The sequence below is a fragment of the Myotis myotis genome, unplaced genomic scaffold (assembly GCF_014108235.1).
Source record: "Myotis myotis isolate mMyoMyo1 unplaced genomic scaffold, mMyoMyo1.p scaffold_m19_p_21, whole genome shotgun sequence".
Classification (NCBI taxonomy): Eukaryota; Metazoa; Chordata; class Mammalia; order Chiroptera; family Vespertilionidae; genus Myotis; species Myotis myotis.
The window spans coordinates 1,439,953-1,461,037 of NW_023416326.1; the positions used below are offsets into that span (position 1 = coordinate 1,439,953).

The 21,085-nt window shown below is 46.5% G+C and overlaps 1 protein-coding gene across 6 annotated transcripts in view; it reads left to right on the plus strand.

Moving 5' to 3' along the window:
• DENND1B (DENN domain containing 1B) overlaps positions 1-21,085 on the plus strand; it is an 84,247-nt gene that overhangs the window by 13,958 nt on the left and 49,204 nt on the right. For 5 of the 6 annotated variants that reach the window (XR_004975026.1, XM_036354836.1, XM_036354840.1 and 2 more), the window contains 6 exons: positions 1,320-1,363; positions 13,281-13,330; positions 15,013-15,132; positions 17,630-17,699; positions 19,766-19,846; positions 20,838-20,897. Coding sequence is in view for 5 of the 6 variants with exons in the window: in XM_036354836.1 (XP_036210729.1) it covers positions 1,320-1,363; positions 13,281-13,330; positions 15,013-15,132; positions 17,630-17,699; positions 19,766-19,846; positions 20,838-20,897 (425 nt within the window). In the remaining variant the exon portion in view is untranslated. The remainder of the gene's footprint in view (positions 1-1,319; positions 1,364-13,280; positions 13,331-15,012; positions 15,133-17,629; positions 17,700-19,765; positions 19,847-20,837; positions 20,898-21,085) is intronic. The other variant, XM_036354839.1, reaches the window with a different exon arrangement.

Consider the following 21,085-nt stretch of genomic DNA (forward strand, 5'->3'; position numbering starts at 1 on the left):
CGGGAAGCTAATGTGAGATCATTCTGGGAGGAAACATCTAGAAAGGCCGGAGTTCTCGGTTACATTGCTTTTATGGTTTGAGAGTCTGAAGGACCAAAATAATTTGACAGTCGGAGTGGTTTGATTCTCTGAATGATTCTTCCCGGGGAACACAGTCACAGAGGGGCCATTATAGTAGATGCGTTTGCACCCCTTGCTTGTATACGTTTTCAGAGGTGAAACTAACGGACAAAGTTTCCCAAATTGCCTGCCTTTTTGTTCTAAATGTGTGCATTTATGTAAAGTAGTCGGTAGACGCGCGCCTCTGCCATTTTGCAGCTGGATCTAAAGTAACACATCTTAAAATACTAATTTCACTTCCTTAAGGGTTTTGAATCTGTAAGTCAAACTCAAAGAAGAATTATTTTATTTATTTTTAATATGTTTTTATTGATTTCGGAGAGGAAGAGAGAGGGAGAGCGAGAGAAACATCCATGATGAGAGAGGATCAGGGATCGGCTGCCTCCTGCACACCCCACACTGGGGATCGAGCCCACAATCCGGGCATGTGCCCTTGACCAGGAATCCAACCATGACCTCCTGGTTCCTAGGTCGACGCTCAGCTCCTGAGCCACGCCGGCCAGGCAAATAAGAATGATTTTAGATCTAGAATGAGAGGGTAGTTGATTTGAACCTATGAGCAATTAATATCTTTTTCCAGGTTTCTTCACATACAAATGTCTAAGTATTGTTCAGAGCAAGTCTCTAAGGGTTTAGGCCGTTATTTACAAAAACAAAAAGTTACGTAGTTGGTTATTCATGAATGTAGGAGGAGAACTTGAGCTGCCTCATCCCGTCATTCCAGATCCTCCATTTATTTATATGAGGCCTTATTTCTCAGCCCCACGGTCTTCAGGTGTAGGCGGCGGGTTGTCTACTCAGCATACAGCGCTCAAATGGTGTAGCACTGAGCAGTCATGGGTTGGAAGAAAAAAATAACCTCACTCCCTTTGTATGAGCTTCAGATCAGCACATGGTACCGGGAAGCACATTTCTGTTTAAATTCTCTTCCCGTCACCCGTGACTGACAGCAACCTCCAACCCTGACGGGACTTGCCAGTGCTTTCCTGCTCCTCGACGGTCGGACGGTCGGACGGTCGGACGGTCGGGGGGAAATACCACAGCATGGCCATTCAGGGCTGGGCTGGGCATTTTTAAAAAGGCGCTTTGACCGTGTTCGGAGGATTTTGATAACCGTGGCTGTAAAAGTGTTTTATGTGTGTGTGTGTGTGTGTGTGTGTGTTTGCCTCTGTTTAATGCCATATATCAATTCTTTACAGATCCCGTGGTTTTGTGGAAATTCCCAGAGGACTTCGGAGACCAGGTAGGAATCCTGACCCTTTTTTAAAAAAAACATTTAAAATCTGAGGACTGAGATTCTGATCTCGGTCTTGGCCGCCGCTAGGACCCATGCGTTGCTCTCAGTATTTCTCGGATTAACTCAGAACAAAGGCCATGAGGGCATGATGGACGGGGAACGTCTTGTAAAGTTACCCGGAGGTGGGTGAGGAAGAAGCCCTGAGAGTGAGGCAAATAGGACCGGAATATTCCGTGTTACCACAGTTTTACTCTCTCTAAAAATCTAGCTATGGGAACGATACTTCGAACCACTTACAAATTTCCCCATCAGAAAAATGACACCATACCCTGTTGAACACCCTCCTACTATGTCTGTCTACGTAGAAGCGAGTAGTGACTGCTATCACCAAGGGATTGGTTCGCTCCTGTTACAGTAATAGCCGAATCACTTACGTCTGTAAATGGAATTGCCAGTATTTTCTCGTCCTGGCCCGTGTGGCTTAATTGGTTGAGCATCGTCCTGTGCACCTAAGGGTTGCTGATGGAATTCCTGGTCAGGGCACATGTCCGGGTGGCGGGCTCCATCCCGTGGATGGTGATAGAAATGAGCTATTTTTTTGGAAAATGAGGAGCAGATTCCTTTTTGTTATTTGCCAAGAAATGGGCTAAAACGTTCCTCGTCGCTGTTAAAATGATAAAAGTGTAATACTGCCCATGTAACCGGAAGTGACATGCACAGATGTGATTTTCATAGTTCTCATCATTGACAGACATGAATGCTGACACACGTCCCTGTTTGAAGCAGTTCCTTCAGAAACGATTTTAGCGCTAGCCGCTTTGGCTCAGTGGATAGAGCATCGGCCTGTAGACTGAAGGGTCCCGGGTTCGATTCCGGTCTATGGCACGGACCTGGGTTGCGGGCTCTATCCCTGGCTCTAGTCAGGGCATGTGCTGGAGTCAACCAATTGATGGGTCTCTCTCACATGGATGTTTCTCTCTCTGTCTCTCCCTCTCCCTTCTACTCTCTCTAAAAACCAATGGAAACATGTCCTCGGTGAAGATTAACAACAACAACAAAAGAAACCATTATAGGCAGTCATCTGAGAGCCTTCCTGACTCATTTTGTCATTTGGAAATAATGTTCTCTCTTTTTAAAAATATATTTTCATTGATTTCAGAGAGGAAGGGAGTGGGAGAGAGAGATAGAAATAGCAATGATGAGAGAGAATCATGGATCGGCTGCCTTCTGCACGCCCCCCACTGGGGATGGAGCCCGCAACTCGGGCCTGTGCCCTGACCGGGAATCGAACCGTGACCTCCTGGTTCATAGGTCGACGCTCAACCACTGAGCCACACCGGCCGGGTGGTTCTTCTCTTTGTCTTCTCAATTCTCTCTTGTCCACTGACCTCCTGTCCAGGTCTCTGTCGGGGGAGTGTGTGTGTGTGTTCCATCTTGTAAACCCCGAGAATTCTAGGGGATCCGAAGACCCCATAACTTGGGTTTCCCATCAGGGCGACCGTGTCCTTTCTCAGGGACACCCTTTTCATTCTGCTGACCCTCTCTGTGACCTCTCCACTGGTGATGGGGATTGCTCCGTCGGGCTGAACGGTTGCTTTGTGCTCCATACGTGTGAGGTCAGCCCTCACATACTTAGTAAAATACTAAGGCAGGCAGCTATGTAGTGGTGACGAACTTCATCGCCCCGGATCCCAGTTCACAGCCGTTCTTGGAGCCCTTTGCGAGGGGGGTTGGAGCTGAAAGAGGCCTTAGAATTCAGTGGTTCTCAACCTTCTGGCCCTTCAAATACAGTTCCTCATGCTGTGACCCAACCATAACATTATTTTCATGGCGACTTCATCACTGTCATGTTGCTACTGTGATGAATCGTCATGGAAATATCTGATCTGCAGGATGGTCTTAGGCGACCCCTGTGAAAGGGTCATTCGACCGCCAAAGGGGTCGCGACCCACAGGTTCAGAACTGCTGCCTTAGATACTGCTGCGTCCCATGACTTTGACTTTATGACTAAAGAAGCCCAAACTTCCCTGGTTGGTGTGGTCCACTGGTTAAGCGTCGACCTAGGAACCAGGAGGTCGTGGTTCGATTCCCGGTCAGGGCACAGGCCTGGGTTGCCGGCTCAATCCCCAGTGTGGGGTGTGTACGGGGCAGGTGATCCACGATTCTCTCTCATCATGGATGTTTTCTATCTCACCCTCTCCCTTCCTCTCTGATACCAATAAAATTAAAAATAAATAAAAATAAAAGAAGCCCAAACTTTATATGGGAATCTGGCCAAGGGCCCTGGAGACTGGGTTTTTGCTAAGTTCTTTCATAAAGCAGATCTAAAGTATCTGAAAATAAGTGATTCAATCTTCATACTTTCATAAATATTTAAACAGTTGTTGGATATGTGTTTTTTAAAAGTGTTTTGTTTTTCTTTTGCTTGTTTGGACTCAGTTTTGTCATTTTTAACTCCAAGTTGATCCCATACACAGGAAAAAAATAATTTCGTTGCATCCTATACTGACTATTGTTTTTCTAAATGAAAGGAATTCAATGTCTTGAGCCAGTTTTTGAGGTGTGATGGTTAATTTTCATTTCACTACCCCTGTGAGTATACACATTATCTATAAACCGTATTTCTAAGGCACATCGAGTTTTAATTTTTAACGAAATAAAATTGTGCAAAGAGAGATGATAGTATGAGAATTATAATCATCTCATGACATCATTCTTTGTTTCATACTTAAATGTTGTATCAGTGATCTATCTTAGTCACCCTACGATAGCCATTATTTCTTACCCCTGTTTTATGACACAGAATATTACCTGTTTTGTACATTTTTGTGTCTGCAAAAGAAGAATCAGAATAAAACAAAAGTGCTTACGATTAAATCTACGATTATTGTTATAATTATATTCTTCTCTCTATCCACCTTTCTTTATAGAGGCAAGACTGGTTTCTCTTGTCAATACAGTTTTATGAAGCTCAAGGCAAAATGTAGTTACATTCTGATTTTACCTGCCTGCTGCCTTATAGTTACTACTTTTAAATTTAAAAAATTTTCATTGCAGACAGGGAAACTAATTTGGGAAAAACAGCGATCTTTTAGAAATTTGGCTGCATTTTAGACATTTTACTGGGAAACAACTCCCATTGCAAAGAAGATTCTCGCATACATTGCAGATCATAAAATGTGAGAGGCCCTGGAAAATTGACCTTATTTTTCCTGCCGAAGGGGTGAACAGGTTTTATTTTAATAAGCTCTCAGAAGCGAGGCCTTTGTTTATTTTTATGGCAGTGACATTATAATAACTACGCAAATGCCCCCATCATTCCCAGAAGGTCTGGCATTGCTCAGTAGCTATAGAAATCAAATGATAATAGATGCTGCGGATTTAAAGAGATAACTGCGGTTTCACAAAAAAGTTACTTTCTGTTGAGCGGTGACTATTTGGCACGTAAATTTGCAAATTGGTCCTAGAAAGTTCTGAGTCCTTGAGAGAAAAAAATAAATTTTTCCAAGGTGACATAACACGGGCCGATGAATCAGAAGCAGTTTCCCCTGAGTCAGGAGGGAAAAAAAAAATTAACTCGACGATTGGGCCCTAAAGTCTCTTCGAAAAAGAAGGGAACGTCAGTTCACGATGAAACAGAGGGTGGAAACAAGAATGACATCGTCAGATGGCACGCGGCGAAAACATTGACGTCTTTCAAAATGGGCATCGAGTCAGTAGGAAGGCCTAGGAAATATGCTCCTTTGGCATCATTTTACGTATTGTTTCTTTTTAGGAATAGGGGTGAGTCGGGCGAGGTTTGTAGGTTACCGGGATGAGGCGACGACCCAGAAAATGCCACCTCTCTGACCCTTCCCTTTGGTTATCCCCATGAACATTGTTCAGGGGTGAGCCCGGTGAAAGCCACAGCGCCCCGCTGTTTACTAAGGCAATTGGGGAGGATACGTAGCTGGGAAGGCGCTGCCCTCCTCACATTTTGAAGTTTAAAAAAACACATCCCCTGCGACCTGAGCATGTTGAACTTGGTCAACATATGGTACCAGCTAGCCTCCTCCCCGCCCGGTTCTTTTGTTGCCTTGCGATTGTTACCCGGCTTACTGGCCGTTGTAACACCCCCCCTCCCACCCCCTGTTCCGGAGGTGGGGGTCTCTCCACCCTGGGGAGGCCCCAAGGAAACAGCGGCGTGGATTATGGAAATATGGACGGATCTCAAAGGGGACCCCGGTGAAAGGACGGGGCTCAGAGGGGAGCCAGGCACACCCCTGAAAAGATGATGGAAGATGATGCCAAAGGGATCGTTTGAAATCTTTCAGGCCAGCTGCCGTGTCGTGGAGAAAGGCAGGGCGTGTGTGTGTGTGTGTGTGTGTGTGCGCGCAGGGAGAGCGCAAGGGGGCCAGATTAGCAGTATTATTTATTCGATCCGTTTTCATTTTTTTCAGGGAGGTAAGATATGTGCATTTTAATAGGTTGCGTCTCGGTGAGACTTGTTAAATCTCCAAGACGTGATCGTGTTGGGGGAGGAGACGTCACAGGACTCTTGCAAGAAGTACAGGCGATGCGATGCGTGTTTAACCTTTACGTGGGCGTAATTTCAAAAATTAACTTCGTGTTGGTGGTCTGTTAAGTACTTTCTCGGGTGCTGATGGGGACTGTTATTATCTGTGAACTCCGAGTCGTTTTCTGTAGCTTTTAGGGGCCAGTTATTCGAACACATAGTGACAGGTTTATTCATGTGTGTTGTTCCAGACAAGCGATAAGATTGCAGCTTCTCTTGGTAAACTTACTAATTGGTAACGTGCATCTTTTTAAAAAATATATATTTTATTGATTTTTTACAGAGAGGAAGGGAGAGGGATAGAGAGTTAGAAACATCGACGAGAGATAAACATCGATCAGCTGCCTCCTGTACACCCCCCACTGGGGATGTGCCCGCAGCCAAGGTACATGCCCTTGACCGGAATCGAACCTGGGACCCTTCAGTCTGTGGGCCGATGCTCTATCCACTGAGCCAAACCGGTTAGGACACGTACATCTTTTTAAAAATATATTTTTTTATTGATTTCAGAGAGGAAGGAAGAGGGAGAGAGAGATAGAAGCATCCATGATGAGAGAGAATCACTGATCGGCTGCCTCCCACACCCCTCCTATTGGGGATCGAGCCTGTAACCTGGGCATGTGCCCTGACTGGGAATCGAACCCTGACCTCCTGGTTCATAGGTCGACATTCAGCCACTGAGCCACGCCGGCCGGGCAGCATATGTCTTTACCCTTAGCCTGTGGGTCCAGAAAAGGCAGCGGTGCGGTGTCTACTGGGCGTGCTCGCGGTTGCAGACACAGGTGCAGACACGAGGCTCGGACTCCTTTCGGAGGCTCTTGTGTGCAGTGCGAGAGGCCCTTGCCTGACTCTGAAGTTTGGAAAGAGCTTGGGAAAGAGTTAGCCTGACAGCCCGGCTGGCGTGGCTCAGTGCTCTCACATCCATGTTCCTCTCTCGCCCTCTCCCTTCCCCTCTCTCTCAAATCAATAAAAAGATATTTTTCTAAAAGGTAGAAATTTGAAATCACCGCAGACTGAGAAGACTCCAGAAGCGAGAGACTTGAAGGCCGGCCATACCGTCAAGAAAGTGGTTAGCGAAAGGAAGAACTATTTTGGTTTTACTTTGGAGCTGAACAAAGGTTGACTCTTTACAGGATTCCACCTAGTCTGCTGTTACACAGGAGTCGCCCCTGTTTTTAAAAATGACTCCTTGTTTTCCCATCCATCCCAATAAAAGCGCAGAAAGAATGAGCAGGGGGTAAGAGATGGTTTATTCAAGGGGAGTATCCGCTCTTCCCTGAGAAAGTTTATCAACTCGCTGTCTAGACATCCTTTCTGGTTTATGGCATGAAACCCTTCGCAAGAGGCCCAGTTGTGTTTTGTCTTTAAGGCCATTCGGGCCAGAGCGGACGGACTAGACCAGGAGTGACACGCGCCCGTCGCTATTCGGCGAGACCTGTTTGGTGGCTTTCCCTCTGTGAAAAGAACCAGTGTTCGCGGCTCAGGTTCTCAGAGAAAAGAGTTCGGAGTTACAGGAACCGAGACCCAAATGGGCACCTTTGTTTAGAGGCTCCGCCAGAGGCCCCAGGTGCCGTCAGCAGGGAGTGTGGAACTCGGTGTGTAGGCCAGCAGGTGGAGGGCGGTCCTGCAGTGGGTGGGGCAGAAGACGCCTGTAAGATAAGAGCTCCCGGTAGTTCTAGTTAGAATTTCCAGACACACTCCTTAAAAAAACAAAACACTGAGGACTTCGGATTTCATTGTCGTTGGACATATTCAACGTCTTGGGCGTGGACACATTTTTTTTATAAAAGGCGGAGCTTGTGTAATTTGAGAGAACCTCAAACAAAAAAATAGGAAGACCAATGTCGATCGTCCACAGAAGTGGAGGGTGAAACCGTGGTCTCTCTGATCGCCCTGTGCCTTTGACTCGGTGCCACGTCCTCTCTTTGTCGTCCCCGCGGCCAGAGCCGGTCCCTGGGGCGCCAGATGTGGAGCCGCCACCTCCTGGATGTCTCCGCGGTGACTCTCGCATTTATCTCAGTCTTGTGCCCTCCTCGGCATTCCGGGAGCAGCTGTCACTGGTGACTCCAGGCCACCCGTCCCCTGGATTATTGCAAAAGCCTCCTGGCATCGGACTTCCCAGCCTTGAGTCTTACCCTGTGCAAATCCATGCTACACGTGAGACCAGGCGGATCTGTCTAAAATTCAAGTGCAGTCATGCCCTCCCTCCCCCCTTTTAAACCCTTCAAAGCTTCCCTATTTCTCTTAGGTAGGGTGACTTTAATTTATTATCCAAATGGGGATACTTATTTATTAACTTATTAGAGGCCCGGTGCACGAAATTCATTCACGGGGTGGGGAGGTGTCCCTCAGCCCGGCCTGCGCCTTCTTGTAGTCCGAGAGCCCTCGGGGGATGTCCGACTGACGGCTTAGGCCCACTCCCCACCATCAGTCAGACATCCTTAGTGCTGCTGCGGAGGCGGAAAAGGCTGTGATCCCGGCTTCTGGCTGAGCGGCGCTCCCCCTGTGGGAGTGCACTGACCACCAGGGGGCAGCTCCTGCGTTAAGCGTCTGCCCCCTGGTGGTCAGTGCATGTCATAGCGACTGGTCATTTAGTCACTTGGTCGATTTGCATATTAGCCTTTTATTATATCAGAGGAGGGTATTTGACCAATGACTTCGATATGGTGCAGTGCCGATCCCAAGCGCACAGTGAAATGAGTTTTGACTGATGCCGACACCTGTGTAACCCCCATTCCTTTAAAGATATACACTGTTTCCTATCATTCCAGAAAGTTCCCTCGTGCTGATTCCTGGTTACTTCCTGTGCCCCCTACCCCACCCCTACAGCCCCAGACTACCACTGTTCTGAGTTCCGTCACAATAAATGATAACAGTCGATTTGTGGGTGTCGAACCATCCTTGCCTCCCTGGGGAATAAATCCCACTTGATCATGTTGAATGATCCTTTTCATGTATTGTTGAATTCAGTTGGCTAATACATTGTTGAGGATTTTTGCATCTATGTTTATCAGGGGTACTGGCCTGTCATTTTCTTTTTTGTGTGTTGTCCTTGTCTGGTTTTGGTACTAAAATCAGTCATGCTGGCCTCATAAAATTCGTTTGGAAGCATTTCCTATTCTTCATTTTTTTGGGGGGGGGAAGAATTCGGGAAGGAATATTTGTAGAGTGCAGGGTCTTATCCTGTAGGACTGATACACCCATGCAAGCAAAACTCTTGAAATTTACATGTCACCAGCACAGTTGTTTTTGTGGGTTTTTTTTTATAGCACAATGTGTTGGCTTCATGGCCGCTATTTGCATCTTCCAACCATAAAAAAATTCCCTTTAAAATGTCGATGGAGAGAAACACCTTGACCGGAGTCAGCAACCTCCACAGTTTCTCGTGTCGGCTTTCGCGGTGTCCTGCCGTGACCTCCCTAATTTAAGGGGGAAGGAGGAAAGAGAACTGTGTTTCCCCTGGAACGAAGACAGGAGAGTAAGAACCAAGAGAGAGGTCCCGCCGTGGGCGCGGCGTCTCCGACGGTCATTCTTTGGTTTAGGAGTGGCTTTGACCTTCGGCGGATCAGACAGAAGGAGAAAGCCAGCAGGGGGGCTTCTGGGGAGGGTTCCCCCACCGGTGAACACACTCCTGGCCAGAGATGCTTCTAGGGGCTCCGCTGTGACGGCAGGTCACGTGTGGAAGCCCGGCCGCTCATTTTGTGGCCCTGCCCAACCCACTGGGGACAGCAGAGCAGGAGGACGAAGACTCCTGAGCCCTCAAGGAGGATGCGGGGTCAGTCCGTCCCCAAGAACAAGTCTGTCTGCCTTGTCATTGGGCCGACGTTGTGGAGCCCAGACCCTGATGGCTGTCCGGTGCTTATAGATGACACGGACGCTCAAGTGTGTTCTGAAAAACCCTCCCAACGGATGGTTATGCTTCCTTTTTATTTTATTTTTTAATTGGCTTCCGAGAAGAAGGGAGAGGGAGAGACAGGTTTAGGACCTTTGTCGTTATTGAGCTAGAATTAGGAGACACGCGTGACATTTTCAGCTTAAAAAAGAAGTAGATTCTTCAATGCTTGTTTCCCCTGTCAGTGGATCGATTTATAGTGCCGGATGGTAACCTCAGAGGAGAAAGATTGAATCCACCGTGGCCACGCCCACAGTTGACTCTCTTTTTCTCTCGCAAGATCCACTTGATCCTCATCCTGACGGGGACGGGGACGGGATTGAGGCCCCAAGAGGCCGCGTTTGCTCTCTGTCAGCCCTGCGCTCGCTTACCCGATCGTGGGGGTGTTGTTTGTGGGGTGCGTGCCGGTAGACGTGGCACTGCCCGTTCCATTTTGCTGTTTGTTCATAACGGACGTTCCCTTTCCTCCTTTTCGGTAGCTTGATTTTTCACGTCGTCCATGCGTTCTTTCTGCATAAAAATAAAATAGTCCAGAGAGCTAAGAGGATTTTGCAAACCCAAATCGTTTTTCTCGGTTAAGGAAATTGGGTGTTTTGTAAAAAAAAACCAAAAAAACTCAACAATAACCAAACAAAATCCTGTAGAAAACAGGGAGAAACTAACGTTTGAAGAGTATTACCTTAAACCTTTACATCACCTGTGGGTGCCGGCCTGGAAGTGTGTGTGTGTGTGTGTGTGTGTGTGTGTGTGACCCAAAACACTGTGGGGTGGAAAGATCAGGCTGTATGAACACTTCCAATCAACGCAGAAGTACAACTTTTAATGAACAGTATTGTAATAAGCATCCCCCAAAACGAATTGCATGTGTCTTATTTCTCCCTCCCTCTACCTTTTTCTCCCTCTCTCTCCTCTCCCTTCCCTTCTCCCCCCCCCCCTCGTTTTTTTTTTAACTTCAGTGTGAATAGCACCTGTAATTAAGGCAGAAACAGGAGCCCAGGGAGCTAGGGAGGACTCCCATCTATTGATCTGTGTGAGCCCGGCTTCCCCTGTCAAGGGAGACACAGGCCACTGCTGGGCGGCTTTGTCACCGACAGGAGCCGAGAGGGGCTTTTTTTGTCTGGGCTGTTTATGCGCTGGGCCGGGGGCCTGCTGGCTGGTTGAATTTTAAAGAGCGCCGAGGTTTAAAGGCTTGTCCCCCGAGGCGCGCTTCTGCCAGTTGGGAAGCGAGCTGAGGCTGCGTTGCAGCAGGGCCTGCGTGTGTGTGCCTGTGTGTGCCTGTGTGTGTGCGTGTGTGTGTGTGTGTGTGTGTGTGTGTGTGAGAGAGAGAGAGAGAGTTGCTGGTGGAAGGAGGGGGGTGGGTGTGAAAGATGAAACCTCTAAGGGGAGAACCTTCTTAATTTGAGCCTTAAAATTGATGTGAAAAAAAAAATGGATGTGAAATTGATTCCTAATTTTGGTATATTTGGAAGCAGACAGTGAATTTGTATCTGTCATCTATCTATCCATCCTCTATCTATCTATCCTCTATCTAATCTATCTTACCTATCTTATCTTATCTATCTATCATCTATCTATTTTTCTATCTATGTATCTATCTATCTATCTATTTTTCTACCATCTATCTCTTTCTATCTATTTTTCTATCTATCTATACCTATCTATCATCTATCATCTATTTTTCTATCTACTGTCTGTCTGTCTATCTATCTATAATCTAGCTATTTTTCTGTCTATCTATCTATCTATCTATCTATCATCTATCTACCTATTTTTCTATCTACCGTCTATTTTTCTATCAATCTATTTTTCTATCTATCATCTGTCATTATCTATTTTCTTTTAATCTATCTATCATCTATCTCTCTATCTACCTACCTATCTTCCCAGAAATGATAGGGCCCTTTTGCAGGGAAGGGTCTCGATCGATGGTGTTCACGGGGCAGTAAGTGTGGTCAGTGGCTTCACTGTCACAGCACAAACTGAGGATGCACGAGGGCCCCCTGAACTGCTCTCATTGACCACGATCCGGGTTCCGGCTCAGTCACTTAAATGGTTTCAGGTTAGCCGCGCTTCTCATTGCACTTGACAGAACGTTGCCAGGAGTAAAACTGTTCGCTTCCCCTAGATGCGGGTCCCGCTTTCCCAGGCCCACCTTCCTGCCGGGCCAGGGGCCCTGCCCTGAGGACAGAGGCTGATATTCTACCGGATGCTCTTCTCTGGGCCGGGGACCGGGGTGCTGGGAGCTCTCTTAGGCCCCAGCGTTGGGGTTTCACAATGTTTTGTTTCTCATGGGAACCCGACCGCCCTCCACATTTTAACAGAACGTGAGAGGTTCTACTTTAGAACACGCTCTCCCCAGTTCGGTATAGGGTTTAGCTGCTGAGAGATGGATGGTTTCTCGGGGTGTAGGTTTTAAGGGTAAAGAGGTCACAGGGAAGGTATTTTGGGGGGTGCAGGGGCTGTGGCTACTGCATGAAGATATTGGCCCTTTTTTAACAGGAAAAGGCTCACGAATCTCTTGCAACACCCCCTGGCTTCGAACTTGTCAGATGTTCTCTCTTCCATTCGGAAGTTTAAGCGAAGGACTCAGACTTCATCTGAAGCTGGTTTTCAGAAGTGACAAAAACAGGCCTTTTTTCCTATTTGGGGCCGAACGGCCGAGCATTTAAATATTTGCATTCTGTTTTCACTGCGTGTGCGTGTGTGATTTCTGAGCGCCTGGAACATTATTTTAGAACGAATGGAAGCTCACGGCAGGGTCCGGCCTGAATCAGGCCGCTCTCTACGCTTATTGCGAACCTTGGTTTTCACAGGGGCCGCCTTGAAGCTGTGCTGCTTTAGGCGGAAAGGCTGGGTTTTAGACAGACATGGGAGGGTTTCATTCGAGATATAACTCGGGGCGCCTGCCGCCGAGTTTCCCAGGGTCCCATCAGCGTGTTTCTTTGGCTGCAAAGTCTCTCCCTAAACCGCTCTCCTGTGGGACAGGCGGCCCTACCTCCCAGTAATTCATTCTGCTCCCCCCCGGCCCCGCCTGCATTTTAATTGAAACAACATTTCTATTTCTGCGCCAGGACCTGTCAGAAGTCCCCGTGGCTGGTCTGTGGGACCAGTAGCCTCCCCATATGGCGCGGGCGCTTCTTGTAAAATCCATATGGCCTTGTTGAGGGGACCGCAGCGGGGATGTGAAGGGTGTTAATACCCTTCAGGCCAGACCTCTCTGCCGCCTCGCCCCGGGCCATTGTCCCTGCAATCTGCCCTCACACCCCCCTCCTTCCTTCTTAATAATCAATTAGGTCGTCGCCCAACCTGGGCCGTTCTGCTTAAGAAATGAACCCTTTTATTTTACGTTTTTCCCCCTCCACTCCCCGCCCCCCCCCCCCCCCCCCCGCGATGTCTCAGAAAAGGTTTAACTGCGTCTTTATACACATCCTAAAGCTTTTTTTTTGTTTGTTTGTTTTTCCGATTGGCCTTCGCAGGAAGTCCTGAAGAGCGTGCCCAAGTTCTGTTTCCCCTTCGACGTCGAAAGGTACGTCTGAGCCATCGCTGAAGTCCCTTTACCCGGCTCAGTGAGGACGTAGAAACGATTACATTTAAAAATAAAAATGAAATGAAATGTCCTTTCTCTTTATCGCCTCCAACAACAGCAACAGACGGTTGGCTCAACATGAAGCCATACCTGGAAGGAGGAAGGCTTTCCATCCCCGAGACCTTTCGTCTCCTCCCCTGTGGCCGGTTAGGACACGTCTGAGGGTTCCATTTCTCCCTTTTGTGCTTCAGGGGCACAGTCTTAATCAGACCTTATCAGAGCCTTAGAAGGGCGTCTTTTAAAACTGGACGGACACGTCCCGGCTTCTGTCTCTGCCCCCATGATTGAAAGGGCCGTCTGTGTGATGCTGTGAACCTGGCCGCTAGTTGTCCCTCCTGAGAAGAGCTCTGTAGAAACAGGGCCCCGTCCATGGGGTGCCACGGGGAGCTCTCCGGGCGCGTCTGAAAGTCTCACGCCCGTGTGTATTGTGCTGGGTACATCCCTGGGTGCCGTGGGAATGTCGCAGGGTGCCCGGCCCTTTGAGCACAATAGCAGATCATTGATTGTTTTTCATGGGGGTTTCACACCCTATTATCAGTGGTATGCTTTTTTTTTTTTTTTTTTTTTTAAGAACCTGGTAGGAGAGGATTCTAAACAAAAATGTATTTTAGGAAAATATTTCGCTCAGGATGAGTAAAAACCTAAACTTTTACTATATATATATATATTTTAAATATGTTTTTATTGATGTCAGAGAGCAGAAAGGAGAGGCAGAGAGAGAGAGAAACATCAATGATGAGAGAGGATCAGGGATCGGCTGCCTCCTGCACGCCCCAGACTGGGGATGGAGCCCACAACCCGGGCCTGTGCCCTGACCAGGAATCGAACCCGACCTTCTGGTTCCTAGGTCGGCGCTCAACCACTGAGCCAGGCGGCCGGGCCTTTGACAACACTGAAGACACGATTCGGAGAGATGGGCTAAGGGATGCTAATAATCGATGCTGGTGACAGCCTTGCGTTACCTCCTTTCGGGGGAACTAATGTGCCTGCCAACGGCACAGTTTTCACACGAATCGCCAGGACACGATCGAGGAAGAGGACTGGGAGGGGTGCTGTGAGCCTTGGGCGTTTCTCCAGGGGTGAAAATTATTAAAAGCTGCCCACGCACACGTGTCCTGAGGCGTCCCTGGGAAGGCGTTAGCACGTGCGGGGTTGCTTGGCCTGGAAGGTGTCACAGCCGACTTGGAGAGTTGGCGCATGATTCAGTTCCAGCTCACGCGTTTGACACTCATTTTGGTTCTGGCACGTGGTTCTGGCTCGAAGAACCAACTCATAGAACAGGAGAAGCCGACGCCACACACACCTATGCTCTTGCCCTGGCTTTTCTTTTTTCTTTTTTTAAAAAAATATATTTTATTGATTTTTTACAGAGATGAAGGGAGAGGGATAGAGAGTTAGAAACATCGATGAGAGAGAAACATCGATCAGCTGCCTCCTGCACGCCCCCCACTGGGGATGTGCCTGCAACCCAGGTACATGCCCTTGACCAGAATCAAACCTGGGACCCTTCAGTGTGCAGGCCGACGCTCTAGCCACTGAGCCACACCAGCCAGGGCATGCCCTTGCTTTTCTATGTGGCCGTTCTTGCCCAAGGCTGAGTTGCGGGCTGTGCTGTGTTCCAGGGTGTCTCAGAACCAAGTGGGGCAGCACTTCGCCTTCGTGCTGACGGACATCGAAAGCAAGCAGAGATTTGGCTTCTGCAGACTCACCTCCGGCGGCAGGATCTGCTTATGCATCCTCAGGTGAGCCCTTGGGGGGGAAAAATGAATCTCTCTCATCATGGATGTTTCTCCCCCTCCCCCTCCCCCTCCCTCTCCCCCTCCCCCTCCCCCTCCCCTCCCCCTCCCCCTCCCTCCCTCTCCCTCTCCCCCTCCCTCCCCCTCTCCTCTCCCCCTCTGCCTCTCCCTTTCTCTCTGAAATCAATAAAAATATATTTTTAAAAAAAATGGACATGGGCCAAACCAGAGTCTGTGGAAATGCGCATAGGAAAAGAAATAACGTTTAGTAACTAAAAATATTTGCAAAGGACATGTCGGCACAGAGTCGATGTCCGCTGTGAGTTTGCCTCCATGCTGTCTTTAGGCACCACATTCTCACCGGGATAACGATCGTCCGGAAAATGCATGTTTTAGCCAGAAGGTGCGATGCTGCCAACGGCGGGTCGGTTCTCCTGATTTGAAGCCAGTCGGTTGGGCGCTGGGGGTGGGCAGTGTCCGTGTGGGAGGCGGGTGGGGACGGCTCCTTCTATCATTTTGCTTCACGATGGAAGTTCAGAGGCTGGAGTTTGAAGGGGAGTCTCCCCTCAGGCGCTCTCCCGACCCAGGTGTGCCCTCGTAGAAAGACCAGAGATGTATGGGCTCCCTGATTTTCTTCTGCGAATTTTTAAATCTTTTCATTAAAAAAAAAAAAATCAAATGCACAGGAAAGCTTCGAGACGTGTACAATGGGCTCATATACACATCCTCTCGATTCACGTTTATAACCAAGTTTCTCTCTTTTTCCCTTCTCTCCCCCCGCCCCCCCGTACACTCACATACATGCCTTATTCTGTTCCTTACATTTCTGAGCCAGAAAACGTGCACAAAATGTTCACAGCCTCTTTTCTGCATCCCTGGATGATGCTCTTCTAAGACGTAAAAGCAACTTGAATTCACCTTCGAGTTCCAAGCAAGAGAATTGGCCCACGATGCTATAAAAAGGAGGGTTTTATTCTCTCTCTCTCTCCTGGATTTTATGTTATGATGGGACTTGAAAGTAAATCGAGGTGATTTGTCCACTTTTTAGCAGAAATATTAGGATTTCAGTTTATTTCTATAAACGTGGATATTGAATTTTGAGTTTTCAGCCCCAGTGGTATCTCCGGCTTTTTCTACGACACGTCTAACACTCGTTGAACGAGACCTCAGAAATACCCGAAGACGCGACTCATTTAAGTCTTCGCCCATTGTTTATAGTCATAATTGCTTTCATATGCCGGCCGGAAAAAAAAAAAAATGCCCGAAATGACATCTTTTCCTAACGGGATTAACATGCTTTTACGACTATAAAATTGTCGCCGAGGTTCAGAGGGAAGTGCCCTCGTCAGGAAGACGGATTGGTGCTGAGGCCTTTGTAGTATCGCCTACCCCCCCCCCCCACCTCCCCCCTCCCCGCCCCCAAGCCTTAACTCATACCACACTTGGAGCTTTCACACTCTTCCTCTGGGCACATCCCTTGGAAGCAGAATGTTCCAATTTTACACATTTTGTGTCGATTTCCCAGATAGAAAAAAAGCAGCCCCTGGACATGAGACGTTCCGCTAGGAAAGGCCGTTTCCTCAGTTTTATTTGATGCCCCCGCGTCAGGTCCCTGCGACGCTTGGCGGTTCCCGGACCACTTGACACAAAACACTTCCTTCCCTTGATTTAGCCTTTGACCTGGGAATGTAAAAGTTTTATCAGCTCGGGGGTGGAAGCCGTGTGTGTGTGTGTGTGTGTGTGTGGGGGGGGGTGGTCTTCCTCCGGCCGCAGACATGGACTCGGGGTTCTCCCTGTACATCTGCCCTCTGCCGAGGCCTCTACAAAAAGTGAAGGAACTAATCTTATAACGAACTTTTGAAGCGTCTCCTGCCTTTTGCTTTAAAAGAATTGGTCCTCAGGTGTTTGGTTTATGTCTGTAGACGCTACAAGGCTATGAGCGTCACGGATGCTCTGTTAAAGAAGTGACATTTTTCGTCTTATAAAAGCCTTGAGTGAAACCCCTCGTTCAGTCCACATTAGATATGGAATACATTTAAAAACTTTTTTTTTTCCCCCCTAGGATCTTTGGGGTTGGTGGCAAGAGCTAGGTTTTGATGGTGTTTGGGACAAAAATTTAGTGGGAAAGTATCTTAACTTACTGATAATCCGCTTAAGCGCTTAACCATGACTTACAGATGAATTGCGTGGAACGTGTATTGTTTGGAAATTTTCTAAGAGGCCACAAAAATAAAAGCGTGAGAATAACAGTTCTTGCCCCAGCAAGGTGAGCTGATAGGAGTTACAGACAAAGCTTTGGATTCTGACCATGTTATGAAAACGAATAACAGATAATATTCCGTTTCCCTGTAACAGTCAGGGAACACAGGTTTAGTGCGTTCCTGCCTTCCGGGATCGAACGGTTTGAAATACTATCAATTTAATGTTCATTTGCTCATCTTGTTCCTTGATTCTAAATAACACAGACATTTTTCAGTTATTATTATTATTATTATTATTGCAGCTACCTGCCGTGGTTTGAAGTCTATTACAAGCTTCTGAATACGCTGGCGGATTACTTGGCTAAGGAACAGGTAAGCAATGTCCCCCCGCCCCCCCACTTTTTTATTGAGGTAAAATACATATGACATAAAATGCACTGTTTTAAACCAGTTTTCAGGGTGCAGTTCTGTGTCATTAAGTGCATTCACACTGTTCTACAGCCACCCACCCTATCATCACTTCCCATTCCCCTCCCCGATGCCCCTGGCAGCAGCCATTGTGTTTATGTCGCCCACGGTGAACACTCCACTGGGACATGCACGGCTCCCATGGGCCACATGTGACTCTGTGCCTCACATAACTAGACTCAGACAATCTTTGTCCTTCTGTGCCTGGCTTATGTCACTACTCACGTTTTCATGGTTCATCCAATGGTTAACCTATGTCAGAATTTCTTTCCTAAGAAAATATATTTTTACTGATTTCAGAGATGAAGGGAGAGAGAGAGATAGAAACATCAATGATGAGGGAGAATCATGGATTGGCTGCCTCCTGCACGCCCCACACTGGGGATCGAGCCCGCAACCCGGGCCTGTGCCCTGACCGGGAATCGAACCGTGACCTCCTGGTTCATAGGTCGATGCTCAACCATGGAGCCATGCTGGCCAGGCAGAGTTTCTTTCCTTTTAATACTAAATACTATCCCACTGTACGCACAGACCACATTTTGCTTGTCCATTCATCTGTAGGTGAACAGTTGTGTTTGTTCACCTGTTGGCTATGGTCAACAAGGCTGCTATGTGCATGGGTGTGCAAATACATGTTTGAGTCCCTGCATTCAGCTCTTTTGAGAATATACTCAGAAGTAGAACTGCTGAGTAATACGGAAATTCATATTTAATTTTTTTGAAGAATTGTGTAATCCGTATAATTTTGGTTTTCTGAGAAGAGGACATAAGACTACACTTGTGTTCTTTATGAGAGGAAAAATATTATCAGTTCACGGTATGAGTAACCAGAGGAAATCTTTAATTTTTATTTTTAATCGAGTCCCATGGGTTATTTAGACGGATATTTAGATTTTATAATTCAAGTTATCCTTACGCAACCTACAGTGGGCAGGTACCAAGGATTTTTAAAAGCTGGACTTTTACAAAATTCATGTGGCCATAGGAGCTTTATATAGCCAGAGCATCGATATCATCCGGAATATTCCGTGGTATATTTCATTGTTGAAATGGTAAAGGGATAAAGTCTTTGTTGTCTTCTTTTTCGGTCGTTCTAAAGAGAATTTCAGATAGGCAGTTGGGAGTGCACGCTTTTGCAGATGTTCATAGTGATCCGAATTAAATTTGATGGCCAAGTTGAAAGAAACCCTGTGAGAAGTCGTGTCTCGCGTCCACATCCCTCAAAATTAGTTGTTACTGTCCTTGAAGAATTGCCTTTCCTTTCGTTTATTCTCCCACCCTAAACATTTTAAGAGAGAATAAAAATAACTATATATTTAAAAAGCTGCCTTCCTATATCTATTACTGGATTTGCATGAGTAATTCAGAAAGAGTAAGTGGGCACATCAAGATACATTTTAATTACAAAAATCTAGGAGGTAGATCTGTTATATAGTTTATTTAATTCCTTTTTCTTTTGTGGGTCGGGTAGTGACCAGTTGCTACTTAGAAAAGAAATATTTAGGATAACCTCTGTGTTGGATCTTAGTATGACATCTTACTTCAGTTATACTTAGTCCTTAAAAAATTAGGTTTGAGATTTTAAAATTAAAATAGGAGGTGGAAGCTTTTAATATCTGATGGATTGTATTGCTGTTTTTATGCCGTTCCCTTGTTCTTGGATTTAATGCTTTAAATAATTTCTTTCCTTAGATAACAGTCTATTTTATAAGAATTAAATGCTGCCAAATATATATTTATACTAAATATAAGGATTGATGTTATTCTTTCTGGATAAAGCCATAGGAATGTCTTTTCCAGATTAGATTGAAATATTTGAATTTTGGGTATTTAGAGCATTTCTGCGGAAAACAGTTGTACAGAGCCAGCCTAACATGAGAAGGCACGGTGCCTGACTTTATCAAATCCTTTTCATCATATTTGCTCAATATATATTTGATTTATAAAATTTACCTCTTTGTTGACTGTAGGAAAATGATTTGAATGCAACTCTCACAGCGCTCTATAACCACCCAGTCCCCAAGGCAAACAGCCCTGTCAATCTGAGTGTGGTAAGTACGCAGTCAGTGAATTGATTTGTGGGCGATATAGATGCATCTCATTTAAGAACACACGCACCTTTAGGAAACTTCATCCTACACTCACCTCTGCTCCCAGGAAAGCGTCAGTGCTAGGACAGACATCACGGTGAGACTTAGGACAGCGAGACTTTTGGACCTGCTCTAACTATCCTAACCTAATACGTTGGATGTGTATCTTGGTAGTTGTTAAATCAGTGGGTTTTTTTTTTTTCCTTTTCGTAAAATTTTGAATCAGTAGTCTCTGATAGCTTTCAAATCTTGTGCACCTATTCTCAATACAATATCTTAAGTGTTGGTACATTCAGCAGGTGAATGAAATATGGCCTTAACTCTGCGTAAAGCTTATTTTGAAATTTCATTTGATTTCAGAGCAGGTGACGAGTCACGCGCCCAGTCCCGTGCTGTTAACGAGGGGCAAAAGTTGCGATTGAATCACTTACTTTGAACTACTGGTAGCCGTTCTAGCTTTATGAGTTAGGAATTTTGTTCCTCCCTCAAATGGAAAGAAATTTTTGTTTTGTTTCCAGAATTTCCGTTAGAAAAATGTGACAACTCTAGAGAAGGCACTCTGATTCTCTTACAATCTCCTATTTCTTACAATCTCCATGTCCCAGCACATGGGTTCTTCAAGACTTGATGTTACGGCCGCTAGAATATCGCAGCGAGGCTGTGAAAATGGAATATTTCATGTAAATGGTTATTTTGAAACGTCTTTCAGAATCGTTACCTCCCCATAGCGTTCTCTGCTCTCAGGGGAGAATGAAAATACGTCCTTTCAGATTATCCTAACATACCATGAGCAGATCTGCATTTAAAATCACGTTTATCATCAGTGCCCTTCACATGTTTTCCGTGGACAGTGTGGCTACGCGGGTTTGTCTCGGCGAGACAGCCAGTGGTGGTGCAGACTTCCCCCTTGAAAGTAAAAATATTCATTTTTTTCTCTCTCATATATCATAAGAACCAAGAGATATTTATTGCCAGTGAGCAAGTTCTGAGAGATCAGCCCTCCCTAGCACCGGTGAGTTCCAAGGGCACCAACTTCTCACAATCACTATCAAATTGGGAAAAGAATCCTTCCACTGTGTCTTTACGATTCACTCCCGTCTGTGGGAAATGGGGAATGGGTCTCTCGGAAGGAAATTAATCACGTGGGATATATTTTCTGTTTATACTCCCTTTTAAAGCCCAGTCGTGTGAAATTCAGTT